Source organism: Sapajus apella, unplaced genomic scaffold, assembly GCF_009761245.1.
Source record: "Sapajus apella isolate SASKATOON/1434 unplaced genomic scaffold, GSC_monkey_1.0 scaffold15, whole genome shotgun sequence".
Lineage (NCBI taxonomy): Eukaryota > Metazoa > Chordata > Mammalia > Primates > Cebidae > Sapajus > Sapajus apella.
The window spans coordinates 24,018,871-24,039,196 of NW_022436955.1; the positions used below are offsets into that span (position 1 = coordinate 24,018,871).

Sequence of the window (20,326 nt, forward strand, 5' to 3'; positions counted from 1 at the left end):
GATTCACATTTCACATTCCTGGGAGGCATGATGAATTCTGGATAAAAGGCATTTTGTTCCTCCTCTTCATGCCACTAAAGGTGCCATTTGACATGGAAGAACTGTGTTGGCTACCCTGCCATCATGGGGCAATTTCCCCTCATCTCCTGCATGTATCTCCTGCATGTATGCCCTGGGATTTTAAGACTCTATGACCTTGTGTGGAGCAGGTGCAGGGCAGGAGATAGACACAGGCGCCCTCGGTAAGTGGTAAGACCAACAAGCGCTACCTTAGCAGTGAACACGTACTGCAGGCCAGGTACCCTGCTAGGTGGGTTCCAGCCTTCCCAGCACCAGTGAGTGGGCAGGCACTGTTTTTACTTCCCTCCAGAGACCAGGGAACAGATGCCTTGAGAGGTCATGACACTAGCCCAAGGCTACACAACTGGTAAGTGTTACAGGTAGATGTGAGCCTTGGCCTGGTGCACACAATGCCTAGTCTATGTGCTTTGACACTGCAAAATCCTGCTGTCTGGCCATGGCCTCCATTCACGGAGAAGGAGGGCAGTCAGCTCCAGAGCAAGCAGCCAGGCCAGGGAGGAACAGGTAGGGGTGGGGCCGCTAGGAGAGCCCAGAACTCCCAGTTACGACCCTGCAGCCTTCTTTGAACATCTTGCCTGTGCCAAGCCCATATTCACCTAATTACCTTTGCTTGTGCCAATCTCCCTGCCCCTTGAGATGACCTACTCCATTAACCTCTTTCCGCCCCCCGTTGTCCAGCACCCTAACCAGTTTTCTTCATGTTTCATACGTTTACCTATCTTACCTACCACTTGCTTCCTGCCTTTTATTTGTCCACACTTGCTCAACTGTGATTTTAATAAAGACGAGAATGGCATCTCTCTTATTCCCCACTGCATCCTCAGAGCCTAGCACAGCGCCTGGGGTATGGTGGACACTCCATATCAGCTTGTTTAATCACACAGAAACTCCCTTGTAGCCCTTTTCCTCAATTTCAGAAGAAAATGAGGCAGGCTGCTTCCTCAGACACCTAGAAGCTTTTATAAGGTCAACTCAAAAGGCACCTACGAAAACCCTTTAGAAGACTGGAGAATTTGCCACCAAAAGGCTTGCACTCCATGAAGGCTGTGTTTACCTTCTTTAAAGGCATGCAGCTCGGTTGTTTGGCTCCTCATCATGAGAACCATCTTTGGCTGAACCTGAAGGTTACAGAGAACTTGCCCCTGAGTATTTGCACCCTCAACCCCTTGTGAGGTGGGCATTATTATTACCTCCATTTTACGGAAACGGAAACTGAGTCTCAGGAAGAAAGTGGCTTTCATAAGGCAACACATCAGTAAGCGGTAGAGCCTGTGCTAACAGGCTGGCCGGCTCAGTTTCCTGCTGAGACAATACAGCCTCTGTCCGCCCCAGGCAATTTCAAACTTTGCTGCTCCAAGTGTGGTCCTCAGAACAGCAGCCTCACATCACTCAGGAGGTGGCCAGAAATGCAGCATCTAGGGCCCCAGCCCAGACCTACAGGGGGTTCTAGAAGGTCCCCATGGGACTGTGGGGCTAGACTTGGTCACAAGCTCCACTTCTACCCCACAGTGTCTTGGGTGATCTGGGGTGAAATCATTAGTCTCTCCTGGTCTTCCTATCTGTAAAATTCAGAGCTACCTCAGATTAAGCTAACCAACAAACAAGATGCAAACAGACTGCTTAGTGCAGGGCATGGCACATACCCTGCAAGAGGTCCCCTTTTACTTTTTATTTTTATTTATTTATTTTTTTTGAGGCAGTCTCTCTGTGTTGCTAGGCGCCAGGCTGGAGTGCAGTGGCGCGATTTCAGCTCACTGCAACCTCCTCCTCCTGGGTTCAAGCGATTCTCCTGCCTCAGCCTCCCAAGTAGCTGGGACTACAGGCACGTGCAACCACGCCCAGCTAATTTTTGTATTTTTTAGTAGAGATGGGGTTTCAACATGGTCTCGATCTCTTGACCTTGTGATCCGCCTGCCTCAGCCTCCCAAAGTGCTGGGATTACAGGCGTGAGCCACTGCGCCTGGCCCAGAAGTCCCCTTTTATATACTGACCCTACAGAACAGGTCAGGCTCTGCCCCAGGGGCTTTCAACCCTTACTACTCAAAGTGTGGTCCTCAGACCAGCAGCTCCACATTCTCAGGAGCTGGCTAGACGGGCAGAGTCTTGGGCCCCAGCCCAGATCGAAAGAATGAGTCTCTACATTTTCATGGGACCTGCAGGGAATTCATACACATGTTATTGTTTGAGAAGTGCTGCTTTATGATGTGAACTCACTTAGCCTTATGAGGGCGTCACTTGTTCAAGCCCCATTTTATGAATGAGAGAATCAAAGCACAGTGACTTTGAGAAGTTTCCAAGTATGGGATGGAGCTAGACTAGGACTTGGGAAGTCAGGCTTTGGGGCCCATGTCCTTCACCGCAGGCTAAGCTGCCTCCCAAAGCTTGGGGCTTTTCTTCTGAAGACCTCCACATGATAGCAGTCTGGCTACGGGAGCAGCAGGAAATGAACTCTGTGGTGCTCAAGGGAAAGCAGATCCTTCTCCCCTCCCAGACTGTGGATTTTAGGATGCAGCCAGGGTCTGAAGCTGAGCTCCTGCCACACACATGCTGCATTCTGAGGTCCAAGCATCATCTAGACTCTCAAAGTCTGTACTGGCTGAACCAACCCCCCACAGCCCTGCACACTCCCTGACTCCTAGTCACCATCTTGCAGTAGACACTATGCATCTTGACTACACATTGTCTATTGGGTGCCTGGTTTTCACAAGGACTCACAGCAGTGTGGCCAAGCTGAAAGGGTGCAGTTTCTGGAGACAGAAAGCCTATGATGGAATCCGGCTTTACCATGAACAAGCTCAGCCCCTCTAGTCCTTCTGCTACCTGTTTGCCACACCACAGTTAGGACAAGCCACTCCAAAAAATAATTTATTCTTGCTGTAAGAAAACTCTCCCATGATAAGCTAAAACTCCAAGCCTGCCCTGTATGTGGATTTGAAGTTCTGAGTTACCACACCCGCATGGCGAAGAATCTACAAGATAAAAAAATTAACACAGAAATTGGACACAGGCTAGTAATATCCCTGAGGTATCTGATGGAAATAAATGTAAAAGTACTCTGGAGAGAAACTGCAACCCATACTGCATGGAAATTATACAGGAAAAAAATCCTAGATGAAGATGAGCTCACATTCAAAAATTACAAAACACTTCAGGAAATACAAGTTGGCATACTCAGCAAATGAGAAGATTATGTAACATGACTTCAAGCAATAGAAGAATCCAAAAGGGACTGCAAAATAAGGATGTGTGAAATAATCACAGAGAGGAAAAGAGACATGAACAATAAGGAAAGAACAGGAGAGTATGGGGAAAAATAGATTTGAGGAGAGAAAGAAACTTCTGGAAATGAAAAACCAAGTCATGGACATCTTCTGAGATCAGCAGCAGATTAGGTGGCTCTAAAGGAAGCATGAATTAACCAAAAGACCTGAAGTAACTGACTCAAATGTAGCACAGAAAAACCGAGATGGAAAATGTTAACAGAGAGATTAAAGACAAGAATGATAAAATTTAAAACAGGTGCTGTAGGGATTCTATCAGGAGATCACAGAGAACAGGAGACAGTCACTATCTAAAGAGATAAAGGATGAAAATTTAACAGAATTGATGAAGGACACACTAGTTTCCTATGCCTGCTTAAAAATTACTATAAATTTGGCAGCTTAAAATAACACAAACTTATTATTTTACAGTCCTGTAGGTCAGAAGTCTGATGCAGGTTTACTGGGATAAAATCAAGCCATCAGTAAGGCTGCATTCCTTTGTGGCGGCTCTAAAAGAGAATCACTTTCTTGCCTTTTCTAGCTTGTAGAGGCCCCCACATTCTTTGGCTCATGGCCCCTTCCTCCATCATCAAAGGCAATAATGGCCAGCTGGGTCTCCCCCCTTTCTCTGTGTCATTCTGACAGATTCTTCTGCTTCTCTCATCTACATACATTATATATCCAGGTAGTCTAGAATATTCTTTGTTTTAAGGTTAGTTAACTGGCAGCCTTAATTGCATATCTGAAACCTTAATTCCCCCCTGGCCATGGAACCTAGCATAGTCAAGGTTCTGGGGATTTGGACATGAATATCTTGGGGAGAGGGCATCTATCTACCACAGGCTTGAATCCTAAAATATAAGAACCACAACAAAAAGCTAAGCAATAGAAATAACAACACATGCATGGATAGACATATAATATTTAAACTTCGGAACATCAAGGACAAAGTAAAACCTTAAATACATCCAGAGGAAAAAGAAAACTTATCTACAGAGGGTAAATATTTGACTGGAGGCAAATTCTACATAGCATAAATACATTCCAGAAGGTAGCAGAATACAACTGTCAACAAATTCTTCACTCAGCTAAATTGACTTAAAAGGAAGGGTAAAAATAAGGCGTTTTCAGTAAAAGAATGTTTACCATTTCTAGACCCTCACTAAAAGATCTAAAAAGGAATGTACTTCAAGGAAACGAAACTATATTCAGAAAGAAAAACTTGTGTGCAAGAAATAATAACCAGTAAAGACATTGGTGGTTCATGCCTGTAATCCTGGCACTTTGGGAGGCTGAGGCAGGCAGACTTCCTGAGTTCAGGAGTTCAAAGCCAGCCTGGGCAACATGGTGAAACTCCGACTCTCCTGAAAAAAGGGAGGAAACTGGTGAATATGCTGTTAAAGCAATATAAGAACTTACTCTAAAGATCACAGTACTTACATTGATTAATTTGAAGGCAGATGTTGGTACGGGTTAGAACTGTAGTAACCAGCAATAATATTGTAGAGGATGAGAGGAGGAAGGACTAGAGCTAGAATATCTCAAGGTTATATACAGAAGAGGTGAAGGTAATTACACTTAGCCTTTATTATGTGTATATAATTTAGGGATAACTTCTTAAAAATACATGAATTACAATGAATGGGGAGGAAGATAAAATAAAGAATACCCAATCACTCGATTGCTAAAACAACAGCAGAAAGTACATAGTGACAGAAAACAAGGCAAGGTGTGTGCCTGGGTGAAGCTTAGAGCCTAACAGAGGAGGAGGTAAGTGAGCAAACTTCTAAAGAATCATTATTAAAGACTCCACAGGCATGATCACAGCTTATGGAAGTTAGCGGGATACTAGGAGAATATTGTTTTTTAAGGTTAAACTTTTAAAGGAACTCCCATTTGTGAAGCACCTAGTAGGGCCAGGAATTGCACCAGGTAATTTCCATACAATATTTTATTTCAAACAAAAATCTGGTAAGGTAGGGGATGGTATGTCAATCTTGCAAGTGACAACATGAAGACTCAGAGAGGTGCAGTAAGATGTCCAAGGTCACACCGGCAGTAAGAGGTAGAACCATGATTTAAATCTCATGTTAACAATCCTTTACTTTCTACTACTTCCTACTGTCGGATGATTTTTTTTAAATGGATAGATTTTAGTGGAAAAAAACAGAGCCATGTTTCAATCTGAAGTGAAAATCTCCAGGCCTGTGCCCTGCTGGAAGGAAGGAAAGAATAAGGACATTCCAGCCTATCTGAGTATAAGCAACAGATATTCATTGTGGACATCAAAAAAGCTCACAGGTCGCTATCTTGTGGGTCCATCTGCCTCCAGAAATAGACATACTCTCACCTATACATGAACTCTATTTCTCTGAGAGGCAAATAAAGAAACCCTGCTGTAAAGAGGTGAACTGAAATTCTATAGATGACTCAGGGAGTAGCCTCTCTGGCTAAAGCCATCCTTATTTACTTGCCAATTTGTTAAGAAAAAAAAAAAAAAAAAAAGATGAAACAAAACAGCCATCTCCTTTATGAATTAAATTGAAAACAAATTTGCATTTTATTGATACAAAAGAAGTACAAACTATACTTTTCTTCATTAAAAAAAGTTGGACCTAGTTTATACCTCTTTTCTCTCCTTTTTGGTGTTGGTCATTCAATTTGAACAGATGGCTAAGGTTTGACCTTCTTGAAAGACCCCAAATTTTATAATGTAACTGGTTCATTATAAATAAAGTAACAAATATTCTAAAATTAGTCTACATTTTCTTTCCTTCTTAAACACAACATACTGTATGCATATAATTACTTCTCAATGGTCACCTGCTGGCCTATAACAAATCAATTCCTCTTAGAGGCTTCTGGGATGTGATTCTATAACAAACAGTCCCAGGCTGCTATGCATTTTGAAGTCCTAAATCTGTCCTTCAAATTCATTGCCCTCAGTATGCACTTCCTAGTTGCCACTTGCACATGCTATTGGTCATCTGCTGGAGAGAACAGACTCCTGCTCTACGACTTCTAGCTTCGGATCTGGCATTTACAGCCAGATAACCACGCTCATTAGAATGTGATGTAAAAGAAGAATTAACCAAGATCCCTCTCTGTATACTTCATCTGTACCTGCTGAAATCCAGTCACACCAGGCCCATCTCAAATGCGACCACCTTCTAGGGAGATTTTCCCAAACCCCAGACCAGATGCACACTCTCCCTTCTCCCAAAACTCTGAATGCTTTGAATCCTTCTGATGCTTTTGACAAACTCCCTTGTAGAATGTGCACCTTCTTACTGCATCTTGCCTTCTATGTGATTTAAACTCCTAGTATTCACATCCTTCTGTAACCCACTACCTTCAAGAGAAGACTGGACTTAGTGGCTGGCTTCAAAAACAGAAGATGCCAAAATGATGGCATGTCACCTTCAGTAGGAGATCAGGTGACAAAAGGACCATCCTGTCTTGCTATTTTTCTTGGAGTTCTTGCTCTTGGGGAAGAAAGCTGCCTTGTCATGAGTAGCCCTTAGAAGTGGCTCACATGATAGGAAACAGATGCGACCAGCAACCATATGGGTGAGCTTGGAAGTGAATTCTCCTCCAGGTGAGCCTTCGTGTGAGACTGCAGTCCCAGTCTGCACTTGACAGCAGCCTTGTGAGAGACCCTGAGCTGGACGCATCCAGCTGGGCCATGCCCAGATTCCTGACCCATGGCAATTATGAGACAATAAATGTCTGCTGTCTCAAAATGCTTGGTTTAGAACAACCTGCTACACAGTTATAGATAGCTAATACAATCTCTTAAGAGCTGAAGTAGTACACTTACCACGGCAGTCTTTACCTCCTCAAGAAGTTTATAGTCTAACAGAGGAGGGGGAGGGTATCAGACATTTAACAAGTTACTACACAAACATATGTAGACTAACAAGCGTGATAAGACTCGGGGAAGCGATGGCTGAGCTGAGCCTTGAAGGAAGAGCAAGGGTGAGTGAAGCAAAGAGGAAGAAAGAGGGGGGCATGTATAAAGGCCCTGGAGCAGGTGTGGGCATGAAAGCAAGCCAGGTGACTGGGATACAGGAGGAGAGGTATGTGAGGTGGGGTGCACGATTAGGCAGGAGTGCACCACACTGAGGACTGTGTCAGCTAGGGTAATCAGGAGCCATCACCACATTCGGTTGTGGGGGGGTGTGCATATAAAGGGGTTTCTTGGCTAGAGCTACGTTTCTGGAGGATCATTCTCCCTGCCTTATGCAGAATGGATTATAGGGCAGGAAGCATGAAAGGAGGCAGACTTATGAGAAGGCTAAATCACAGTCGTCCAGACAAAATAGCCTCGTAGTGGACTGTAATGATTTTGGTGGAAACCAAAGTAAACATACTAAAGAGCTATTCAAGAATAAAGGTGAACTGGCCTTCGGACAGGTCTGGACACGGGGGCATGACAAGTAGATGTGAAAGGGGACTCCTGCATGTCTGCTGCATTCCTGGGAGTGGTGGTAGAATCTGGGCTGAGGCCGAGGGCACTGAAGGAAGACCTGGAGTCTTCTCCCAATGGGGAAGTGGATAAGCTTTCAATCAAGGAGACTTTGTGCAATCTGTTTCACTGACTCTTTCCTTAAGGGGCATTTCTGTTCATCTCCCGGCTCTCTGCCGTATCCCAGATAGGAGTAATATTACAGCAAACCCACTAGCTTCAGAATCTACTTAACACATCCAGTAATGTATGAATTTCTACCCAGGAGGCGAATCCAACCAATGTCAACTACACAACTAGGAAAAGCAATTTAATTATTATAGCCATGAAAGTTGTTGCCTTCTGGTTCCTCCATTCACAGGAAAGGCAAGGTCTGCTGGTGAACATTAAATGGCCTCTGCTCCACGTTAACAATGAAAGGAACATGTATTAGATACCTCCTGTCTACCAGGTACTTTGTGGGCCCCTTTGCATACATTATCTCTAAGCTCATCAGTAAAATACTGTAAAATTTCTATAAATGAGGAAGCTCAGAGAAGCAAAATAACTTCCCAAGGTAACGGCATGGTAAGTTGAAGGCAGGATTGGAACCCAGGTCTGCTAGACTGAAAGCTGTATTCTTCCTCTCGTGCCACCTCTTCACTTCAGTAGGACCTGCATTAGGGGCTGGTTTACCCAGTCAGCCAGTCACCCACATGCTCAATCCACTTCAGTTGTTCAGACAGTGGAAAATACCAGATCAATAACTGTTTTCCTCCTGTTCTGTGACCGACCGACACCGATTGGCAACGGAACCCCAATTAACTAAGCCCGCAGCTCAGGAGGTGAGAACCTGTGCACCTTAAATTAGCTGAGCACATGTTTTCCATGATGAGTGGACAACAGCTACCACCCAGGGCTCCTCCAAAGAGAGAATGAACTGGAGACTCCACAAGCATTCAATTTGTTGAAAGAAAATGGTGTGCCTTTTTAGAGCATGCTTTTAGAAAGTAGTTAAGTAGAAAGAATCTAGGAAAAACTGGTCTGGCACATTATTTTACGCAAGATAAGCTTAAAATCATGAGGTTTTCAGGTGTATAAACATGTCAAGAGCTGCTTTCAGGGTAAAGGGCAGGCTCTGAAGTTCTCTGAATCCTGCTCAGAGGTCTACAGGGCAGAGAACTCCAGGGATGCTTCTGTTACAGGCCGAGGAGGGAGAGGCCCCAAAACACCATGCTCAGAGAAGGGGCAGCACACAAGCACCACCCCACAACTCCAAGACTTCAGCCACAGTGCTTCCCTCACCATGTGTCAATCATTCCAGATGGCCGTGCCCACAATCCCATAAAAGAACCAGGGTCTATTTCAACCGTAATATTAAGACATGCAATCGCAAGTTCAAGAGCACAGCACTTTCTTCCCGCCACCCCACTTCCTGTGCCTCCCTGATGGTATGGGATACGCCGGGCAATACCAAGCCATTCTATCATCCCAATGTCACTGAGTGGTCATCCCTTGACTGCATCGCCCAAAGCATACGCTTCTCTTGACCTCCCATTGCCATTATGAAAAAGAGAGTCCAGGATATTGCAAGGACAGAAAAGCGGTCTCAGAGTTCGGTGTCTTCAGTGGGCCTGGCACTGGGATGAACAGAAGAGATAAAAGGGAGGGCAAGAAGAGTAGAACCCCTGCCCTCCTGGCACCTACTTGATTAAGCTGTGAGACCCTAGCCCAGATGGATTGTTTATTTTCTTATCTATACAATGAGCCTAAATTTTTCTCATCTATTCAATATGGATCATAACAATGCTACCTCAGAAGGGAGGTGACGAGATGACACACGATAAAGATGAAATATAAGGAGCCAAGAGCCCCTGTGCACTGGCTGGCACTGCTGTCGCCATTTACCACTCTACTGCCCTACCCCAGGCATCTGGTAGGAGAAGGCTGCTTAGAGGGGCATCTTCCCGCCTTTGTGCCATCAAGTATCTCTTCCCTGCTCCCCCCATGCACCCTGTATTTTGAAGGATGTTGTCAACCTCACTGCATTAAGTATTCATTGCTTCCCTATTTTATCCACCTAAGACACAGAAGCATGATTAATATTCAAAAAGTAATGTAGAAATGGCAGTAAAAAAGACTTCATCAAAATTTAAAAATCTGTCATACGGCACTATCAAAAAAGTAAAAAATCAAACTCTGAGAATGGGAGAACATATTTTCAAGTCATATACCTGAAAAGGGCTAACTATCTAGAGTATATAAAGAATGCTTAAAACTCAACAACAGAAAGAAAATTTTAAAAATAGGCAAAGGATTTGAACAGGAAGAAGAGAGAAAAATGATCAACACACCCATGAAAAGACGCTCAACATGATTCGTCACTAGGGAAATGCAAACCAAAGCCACGATGAGATACCACCTCACATGCACTGCTATAACGAAAGAGACAGACAGTAACAAGTGTTAGCAAGTATACAGAGAAATGATAACCCTCACATACTACTGGTCAGACTGTAAAATGGGGGAGCCACCGTGGAAAACCGTTTTCCAGTCCCGCGAAGAATTCAGTTAGTAATATGACCCAGCAATTCTAAGAACTGAAACAGATTCAAGAAAATTATATTGGAAATTAGAAACATATCCCAAGAAACCTGAAAATATATGTTCACATGAAAACCAGTATGTAACGTATGCAGAAATATTACCCATGAAAGTCAAAAGTAGAAACAACCCAAATGTCCAACAAACAGAAAAGCTGATAGACAAAATACAATCTATTCATACAATGGAATATTATTTAGCCATAAACAGGGATGAAGTATGGATACATGCTACAACATCGATGAAACCTGAAAATGTGCTAAGTGAAAGAAGCCAGACACAAAAGGCTACATACTGCGTGTTTCCATTTACACAAACTGTCCAGAATAGACAAATCTATAGAGACAGAAAGAAGATAAATGGTTTCCACAGGCGTGGGGGAAAGGAGAATGGAAGTTATTATTTCATGTGGGTGAGGTTTCTCCTTGAGGTGATGAAGATGTTCTGGAATTCGATAGGGATGATTCTTGCACAACTTTGTAAATATACTAAAAATCACTGAATTGTACACTTTAAAAGGGTAAAATTTATGGTATGTGAAATCAGTCTGTCTCAGTTATATATAATACATAGTAACATATATTATATATTACAAACTGAGTGAGATGTATTAGCTGAGTGAATTATATCTGCAGCAAACCAGTATGACATGCTGATGACAACAAAGTTTAGCTAGAAGAGCCCAAGATGTGATGTTTGGATTCTGGGTCTGCCCCTTGGCCAAGTCTGTGTCCACGATTAGTTGAGTGAATTCCTCTGCCCCACGGTATTCATCTATAAGATGAGATGGTATCATTACATGGTCATAAAGATCAAATGGAATAATGTACGTAAAATGATGAGCAAATTGCATCCTGCAGTCAGGTTTTTATGCATCCTGGTTACCGTCCTCAGCTCCCTGATGGAAGGAAGGAGAATGCCACTCTCCCATTCAGAGTGAGAAGGAGCCACTGCCCAGCCCGCCCTTCCCTCTGGCTGCCACCCCTTACCTCAGGTGTCAGGGCATTGTTGTCCGAGGTCTGACTGGACAGCAGGATGTGCGTGAACCCTTCTTCCTTCCGCACGACGATGTCTCGAAACCGACAGTTGCTTTCATTCTGGCGGACACTGTACCTGAGCCTCTTGTCAAAGACGTAGTCCTTCTCCGCTTCCAGCTTCCTCTTCACCGGACTGTGCAGGTTCAATCCCCCGTTGGTCAGAGCAGAGCCTTCCAAAACCAGATAAACAATGTAAGAAACTGACACGGGCCACAATCCTAGAAGGATGTGCTCAGAGGACACTGGGATTTTCAACGGAAGGGCTTGTATGTGGCTGGGACACACCACCTCCTCCCCTGTGCCACCCTCTATTCTAGGAAGAGGGAAGATAAAGAGACAGGCGGAATTCCTACATTTCCAAATTCAGAAGAGGGCCTATAGGGCTCTTTGTGAAGGTGCAGTCCTCTGCTCTTTTCTCCCACAACAGATTCTGTTCAGATTCCTTGGCCACAGGGAATCCACTGACCACCCTGAGAGGCAACCCACTCCACTGGTGGATGTCTATGAATGACAGGGAATCACCAAAAAGAGCAAGGCCAGCAGCTAACCTTTATCCAACCCATACTATGTGGTAAGCACATCACAGGCATGATTTTATTTAATATGAGAAACAGAGACGGGGCTCTGGGAACCCCCAGTGCTTTGTTGGGGGCTGCCATGAGATGAGAGAGGTGAGTATCAAGCAGGCAATGTCCTTAGGTCTCTCTCTTCCTCTCCCAAATCAATTACAATGACTTTGCATTTTTCTGTTTTACATATTAGCATTCACAAATGGCCTGAAAGCGCCCCGACGAAAAGGTCTGAAAACTAGTAACAGAATGATCCAGATGTATAACGGTTCCCAGTCTCCAGCCTCACACAGGATTCATCAGGAACTCCGGGATGTTCTAAAGAAAGCAAGGCCAAGCCAACACCCCTAAACCTCCATCGGAAGCAGGTCCAGGAAGACACTCAAATGTGTATTTTCAAAACACTTCCCAACCACCTCTATCCAAAAAAAAAAAGAGCAAGAGAAAAAGAGAGAAGGCAGACACAAATTGCCAGTATCAGAAATGAAAGAGGGGGCGTCACTATTGATCTTGTAGACATTAAAAGGAGAGTAAAGAAATACTAAGAAAAATGGCTCTGCCCATTATTTCATAACTTAGATGAAATTTCTTGGAACAAATTCTAAGCAATTTTCCTTGCATCCACTCAAGTGTTCTGGAATCTTCTGACTGCTCTAAATCAGTGCTGAAGACAGGAAAAGTAACCCCAAGAATGTAGGGCAAAGGAAGCCAAGTGCCCAAGACAGACCGGCAACAGTTCCTGGTTCAGACAGCCCAGGCAGGATCTTCTCTTAACAACGAGACATGCCAGGAAAGAACACCACCAGGTAGTTAGAAGGCCCCTCCGTAGGTGTGAGGCTGTGAGGCAGGGGGAGGGACACCGGTAGGACTGCAGGAGGTTCTCTGGCACTATGGCACAACACACACTCACTAGGACACTATGCTTTCATCACAACCCATTATTGTTGGCTGAGGGTTGTTTAAAAAACTGAGCAGACCTTAATAATTTGTAGACTTCCCTTAAAGTCCAGATTCCCAGATTCTCTTTACAAAAAAATAATAGAACTGGAAATGAGCAGCTCTGGGACTATATTCCAACACGGTGACAACTGGCAGGATTTCAACAGCCACTACCTCTCCTGGGTTTGCCACCATCCCCACTACTCCCTGTTGTGTCCTCAGAGCTGAGGGTTGACTGCTGTTTATCATCACCTGTGTGCTGTCAGCTTTCTTACAGCATAGAAATATCTCTCTGTACTCAAAAGAAAAGCAGCAAAACAAAATAAAACAGAAGATAGAAAGGCACATATTTCGAGAAAATTAGGGAAAGGCCCATTACCTATCCATGTTCCTTGTTTGCACGAACCACCTCATAGTGAGGATCTCAGTGTCTAGCATCTGAAGAGTCTGGGTTCGAATCGCAGCCTGGCTGTTCTCAGCAGTGAGGCCTGGGGTATGTATTTAACCTCTCCAAGCCTCAGACTTCTCATCATTAAAAGGAGAAAACAATACCTATACTTCACAGGGCTGGCGAATGGATTTAAGAAGATATTGAGCCAGGCACGGTGGCTCACGCCTGTAATCCCAGCACTTTGGGAGGCCGAGGCGGGTGGATCACGAGGTCAAGAGATCGAGACCATCCTGGTCAACATGGTGAAAACCCGTCTCTACTAAAAATACAAAACATTAGCTGGGCATGGTGGTGCATGCCTGTAATCCCACCTACTCAGGAGGCTGAGGCAGGAGAATTGCCTGAACCCAGGAGGCGGAGGTTGCGGTGAGCCGAGATTGCGCCATTGCACTCTAGCCTGGGTAACATGAGTGAAACTCCATCTCAAAAAAAAAAAAAAAAAAAAAAAAAAAATTAGCTGGGCGTGGTGGCATGCACCTATAGTCTCAGCTACTCCAGGGGCTGAGTCAGGAGAATTGCTTGAACCTGGGAGGCGGATGTTGCAGTGAGCCGAGACTGTGCCACTGCACTCCAGCCTGGCACCTGGCAACAGAGTGAGACTCTGTCTCAAAAAAAAAAAAAAAAAAAAAGATATTACATACAAACAGCTAGACACAAGGCCTGGACCTATTACACGCTTAATAACTGCTGCGGATTGTCGATACTGAGGCTGTCATGAATAGTAGTAGTGGCGGTGGGTAGTCGCTGGTGGGAACGGGGTGGCAGTTTGCCCCCTGGAGTGTCCTTTCTAGCATCAGGATTGGGCTTTGTTCCCCCACCAACTTCTGAGGCCAGAGAAGCACATGCCAGACAAGAGTCACAGCCACAACCAAAAGCTACCCTTACAGACCACTCTAGAACCACTGAGTAGATGCCCTAGTTTCTTTGCCTTGCAGCCACGTACACCCTGCCGAGTCTCATCTCCGTTTCCCGTACACACCTATTTATGGCTTCCTCTGGTCCTTCTGATTGGAACCCTTTCTACCTCTGCCCACCTGGAAGCCCTTACTCACATATGAAGACTAATTAGACATCAGTATCACAAAACCTTTTCTGAGTTCTCAGGCAGGATTCTTGAATCCATTCTATATTTGCTCATTTTCTCCACTAAACCATGAGCTCTTCAAAACCAGGGCACAGTGAACTCTGTGACTTCAGCCACCACCCTAGTGACCAGCACATTATACACAAAAAACACCAGTTCAACCATGAAGCCAGTTCACACTCACAGGTAATTCTGGGAAGATTAAAAAATAACACAAATAATAACAGAAAAAAGTACAGGCTTAGGAGCCAGAGGCCTAGGTCTCTACCTTGGGTCTGCCTTTTAAAACTCAGGTGTTGCAATGAGATACCATCTCATGCCAGTTAGAATGGCAATCATTTAAAAAATAAGGAGACAACAGATGCTACAGAGGATGTGGAGAAATAGGAATACTTTTACACTGTTGGAGGGAGTGTAAATTAGTTCAACCACTGTGGAAGAGTGTGGCAATTCTTCAAGGATCTAGAAATAGAAATACCATTTGACCCAGCAATCCCATTATTGGGTATATACCTGAAGGATTATAAATCACTGTATTATAAAGACACATGCACACGTATGTTAATTGTGGCACTGTTCACAATAGCAAAGACTGGGAACCAACCCAAATGCCCATCAGTGACAGACTGGATAAAGAAAATGTGGCACATATACACCATGGAATACTACACAGCCATAAAAAGGATGAGTTCGTGTCCTTTGCAGGGACACAGATAAAGCTGGAAACCATCATTCTCAGCAAAGTGACACAAACACAGAAAACCAAACACCACATTTTCTCTCATAAGTGGGTGTTAAACAGTGAGAACACATGAAGAGAGGGAGAGTAACATCACACACAGGGGCCTGTCGGGGGGACTAGGGGAGGGAAAACACCAGTTCAACCATGAAGAAAGTAGGGGAATAGGGGAGAGATAGCATTAAGAGAAATACCTAACATAGATGACGGAGTGATGGGTGCAGCAAACCACCCTGGCATGTGTATACCTGTGTAACAAACCTGCACGTTCTGCACATGTACCCCAGAACTTAAAGTACAGTAATAAAAAGTAAGAAAGAAAAACAACCACTGCTTATCTAATAAGCAAGTACTGCAAGGTCACAGGATACAAGGTTAACAGACCAAAGTCAGTTACTTTTGCACATACCAGCAATGAGCAACTGGAACTTAACGGTTTATTTTTGTAAATACTAAGTTTTAGTATTCAATAGCATAACAGAGAAATCACACTTAACAATACTTTATTGTATATTTCAAAGTAGCTAGAAGAGAAGAACTGGAATGTTCCCAAAACAAAGAAAAGGCAAATGTTTGAGGTGATGGACACCCCAATTACCCTGATTTGATCATTACACATAGTATGCAGTTATCTATCACATGTATTCAAAAAATATGTACAACTATTATATGTAAATTTTAAAACTTTAAAAAATATTGTTTATGGCAGCATCCAAAATATGAAATACTTAGATATGAATCTAACAAAATATGTACAGGATTCATATGTGAAAAATTATAAAACGCTGATGAAACGACTCAAAGAAAATCTAAGTAAATGGATTGCAGCGGTGCTGTCACAGCTCACAGCAGCCTCAACCTCCCAGGCGCAAACTATATTCCCTCCTCAGCCTTCCAAGTAGCTGGGACTACAGGCATGTGCTAACACGCCTGGCTAATTTTATCATTTTTTATAGAGACAGGGTCTCCCTATGTTGCCTAGGCTGTTCTCAAACTCCTAACCCTAAGTAATCCTCCCACCTCAGCCTCCCAAAGTGCTGGGATTGCAGGTGTGTGCCACTACAATTGGCCAAGACTCGGTATTTTTAATATGTCATTTCTTCCCAACTAGATCTATAGACTCAATCTAATCCCAATTCAAATCCCAGCAAGCTATTTTGTAGATACTAGAAAACTGATTCTAAATTCTATTTGGGAAGGCAAAAGACCAAGATAACACTGATGAGTAAGAATCCAGTTGGAGGGCTCTACCACCCAATTCCAAAACTTACTATAAAGCTAAAGTAATCAATACAGTGTGGCGTTGGTGAAAGAACAGATACGTGCATCAGTGGTGTATAAGAGATGACCCAGAAATAGATCCACAGCAAGATACTGAAGTGATCTTTGGCAAAGAAATAAAGATAATTCAATGGATAAAGGATAGCCTTTCTCAAGAAACAGTACTGGAACAAATGCATATCCACTTGAAAAGATCAAAAAAAGAACCTAGACACAAACCTTATACGTTTCAAAAAAAATCAATATGAATCATAGGCCTAAATGTAAAATGCAAAATTATAAAGCTCTTAGAGGATAACATAGGAGAAACCCCAGGGAACTTGGACTTGTAATCAATTTTCAGAAACAACACTAAAAACATGATCCGTGAAATAAAAAATTATTAAATTGGAGGTTACAAAGAACACAATTTAAACAAAATAATTTCAATAATTTTTAAATGGGCAAAAGACCTGAAGAGACACCTCAACAGAGAAGTTATACAGATGACAAGCATTCTGAAAAGACCTTCATCGTCATTTTTCATTAGGGAACTAAAGGAAGGAAATTAAAGTCGGGAGGTACCACTACCCACACATTAGAGTAGCTAACATCCAAAAACCCAAGAACACCAATAGCTGGTGAGGATGCTGAGCGACAGGAATGCTCATTCACTGCTGGTGGGCATATAAAATGGCACAGCTACTTTGAGACAGTTTTGTCTCTTCTTAAAAAGCTAAACATAGTCTTAACCACAACAACCAGTAACCACCATTCTGAGGTGTTCACCCCAGTGATCTGAAATCTTAGAGTCACAAAACAAAACACAGAAAAACTGCAGCTTTACTCAAAGTACCAAAAACTGGAAGCAACCATTATGTCCTTTAATACGTGAAGGGATAGACAAACTGTGGTACCTCCGTAATGTGGAATATTATTCAGCAATGAAAAATTAGTTATGAGAGGCCGGGCGCGGTGGCTCAAGCCTGTAATCCCAGTACTTTGGGAGGCCGAGGCGGGTGGATCACGAGGTCAAGAGATCGAGACCATCATGGTCAACATGGTGAAACCCCGTCTCTACTAAAAATACAAAAAATCAGCTGGGCGTGGTGGCGCGTGCCTGTAATCCCAGCTACTCAGGAGGCTGAGGCAGGAGAATTGCCTGAACCCAGGAGGCGGAGGTTGCGGTGAGCCGAGATCGCGCCATTGCACTCTAGCCTGGGTAACATGAGTGAAACTCCGTCTCAAAAAAAAAAAAAAAAAATTAGTTATGAGGGAATGCAGCAAGATGGCAGAATACAAGGCTCCACGGATTGTCCCCTCCCTGCTGCAAGGACATCAAGTTAACAACTATCTACACATACAAAAATACCTTCATAAGAATAAAAAGTCAGGTGAGCATTCACAGTATGTGGTTTTAACTCTACATTGCTTAAAGAAGCACCGAAGAGGTAAGAAAAATCACCCATGTCACCCTTCCCCCACCCCCCTGAAGCAGTAGTGTGGTATGGAAAGCACATTTGTGCACCGTGGAAGCCAGAGTACAGCGTTTTCGAGGCACTGAACTCACTGCTGCCCCGTTACAGCAGAAAGCAAAACCATACCAAACTCAGCTGAGGCCCACCCATGGAGGGAGCATTTAAACCGGCCCTAGACAGAAGAGAATCACGGATATCAAAGTGGTCAGCACTTGAGTTCTTGCAAGCCTTGCCTCCATGGGATAACGTGCTCTGGGGCCCTAAATAAACCTGAAAGGCAGTCTAGGCCACAACGGCTAGAACTCCTAGGCCAATCCTAGTCCTGAACTGGGCCCAGAGTCAGTAGACTCAGGGAGCACACAACCCACTGAGGCACCAGCTGGGGTGGCTAAGGGAGTGCTGGTATCACTGCTGTCCTAAAGCCAGACTGCACACCTCAAGTCTCCAAAAGAAATCCCTCCTTTCCAAGTGAGGAGAGGAGAGGAGGAGTGGGGAGGACTTTGTCTTGCATTTTGGCTAAGAGCTCAGTCAGGGCAGGGTACTGGTCAGAGTCCTAAAGCCCTGTTTCCAGGCCCTAGCTCCCAGATGATATTTCTGAACACAGGCTGGGCCAGAAGGGAACCTGTTGCCTTCAAGGGAAGGATCCCATCTTGAAAGGATTCATCACCTGCTATCTGAAAAGCCCTTGGGCCCTGAATAACCAGCAGCAATACACAGGTACCACGTCAAGGCCCTTGGGAAAAAGACTATGAGACTTGCTGGCTTCAGGTGCGACTCAGCACACTCCCACCTATGGTGGCTAGAGGAAGAGAAAAATACCTAACTCTTCATTTCCCAGACATAAACAAGCATCTACAAGAATCAAGACCATCCAGGAAAAACACAACCTCACCAAATGAACTAAATAAGGCAACAGGGACTAATCTTGGAGAAAGGGAGATATATGTGACCTTTCAGGGAGAGAATTCAAAATAGTTGTTTTGAGGAAACTCAAAGAAATTCAAAATAACACAGAGAAGGAACTCAGACTTCTATCAGATAAGCTTAACAAAGAGACTGAAATAATTAAAAAGAAGCAAGCAGAAATTCTGTAGCTAAAAAATGTAACTGGCATACTGAAGAATGCATCAGACTCTGAACAGCAGAACTGAACAAGCACAGAAAGAATTAATGAGCTTGAAGACAGGCTATTTGAAAATACACAGTCCGAGGAGACAAAAGGAAAAAAAAAATCAAAAACAATGAAGCATCCCGACAGGATCTAGAAAACAGCCTCAAAAGGGCAAATCTAAGAGTTACACTGGCCTTAAAGAGGAGGTAGAGAAAAAGACAGGGGCGGAAAGTTTATTCAAAGGGATAACAACAGAGAACTTCTCAAGCCTAGAAAAAGATATCAATATCCAAGTACAAGAACGTTACAGAACACCAAGCAGATTTAACCCAAATAAGGCTATCTCAGGGCATTTAATAAGTAAACGCACAAAGCTCGAAGATAAAGAAAAAATCCTAAAAGCAGCAAGAAAAAAGAAACAAATAACATAAAATAGAGCTTTAAGACATCTGGCAGCAGACTTTTCAGTGGAAACTTTACAGGCCAGGAGAGAGTGGCATGGCATATTTAAAGTGCTGAAGGAAAAAAAAAATTCTCTACCCTGGGATAGCATAGCTGGCGAAAATATCCTTCAAACATGAAGGAGGAATAAAAACTTTCCCAGACAAACAAAAGCTGAGAAATTTCATCCACACTGGATCGCTCCTATAAGAAAGCCTAAAGGAAGTACTTCATTGAGAAAGAAAAGGACGTTAATGAGCAATAAGAAATCATCTGAAGGTATAAAACCCATTGGCAATAGAAAGTTCACAGAAAAAAAAAAAAAAAAAACAGAGTAACACTGTAACTGTGGGATGGAAACTCCTCTTATCAAGTAGAAAGACTAAACAATGAACCAGTCAAAAATAACTTTCCAAGACATAGTACAATCATATATAAATAGAAACAACAAGTTAAAAAGCAGGGAATGAAGTCAAGATATAACATATTTATTAGTGGCCAGGTGCGGTGGCTCACACCTGTAATCCCAGCACTTTGGGAGGCCAAGGTAGGTGGATCACCTGAGGTCAGAAGTTCGTGACCAGACTGGCCAACATGGTGAAACCCCATCTCTATCAAAAATGCAAAAGTTAGCCGGGTGTGGTGGTGTCCCCCTGTAATCCCAGCTACTTGGGAGGCTGAGGAGGGAGAATTGCTTGAACCAGGAGGTGGAGGTTGCAGTAAGCCAAGATATCGCTATTGCACTCCAGCCTGGGCAACAGAGCAAGATCCCATCTCAATAATACATATATATTTATTAATTTCTTATTGTTTCTTTATACA

At 43.5% G+C, this 20,326-nt stretch overlaps 1 protein-coding gene across 1 annotated transcript in view; it reads right to left on the reverse strand.

The window, feature by feature from the left end:
* CDYL2 (chromodomain Y like 2) overlaps nucleotides 1-20,326 on the reverse strand; it is a 209,276-nt gene that overhangs the window by 23,914 nt on the left and 165,036 nt on the right. Inside the window, exon 3 of the mRNA XM_032284523.1 lies at nucleotides 11,385-11,602. Coding sequence (XP_032140414.1) covers nucleotides 11,385-11,602 — 218 coding nt within the window. The remainder of the gene's footprint in view (nucleotides 1-11,384; nucleotides 11,603-20,326) is intronic.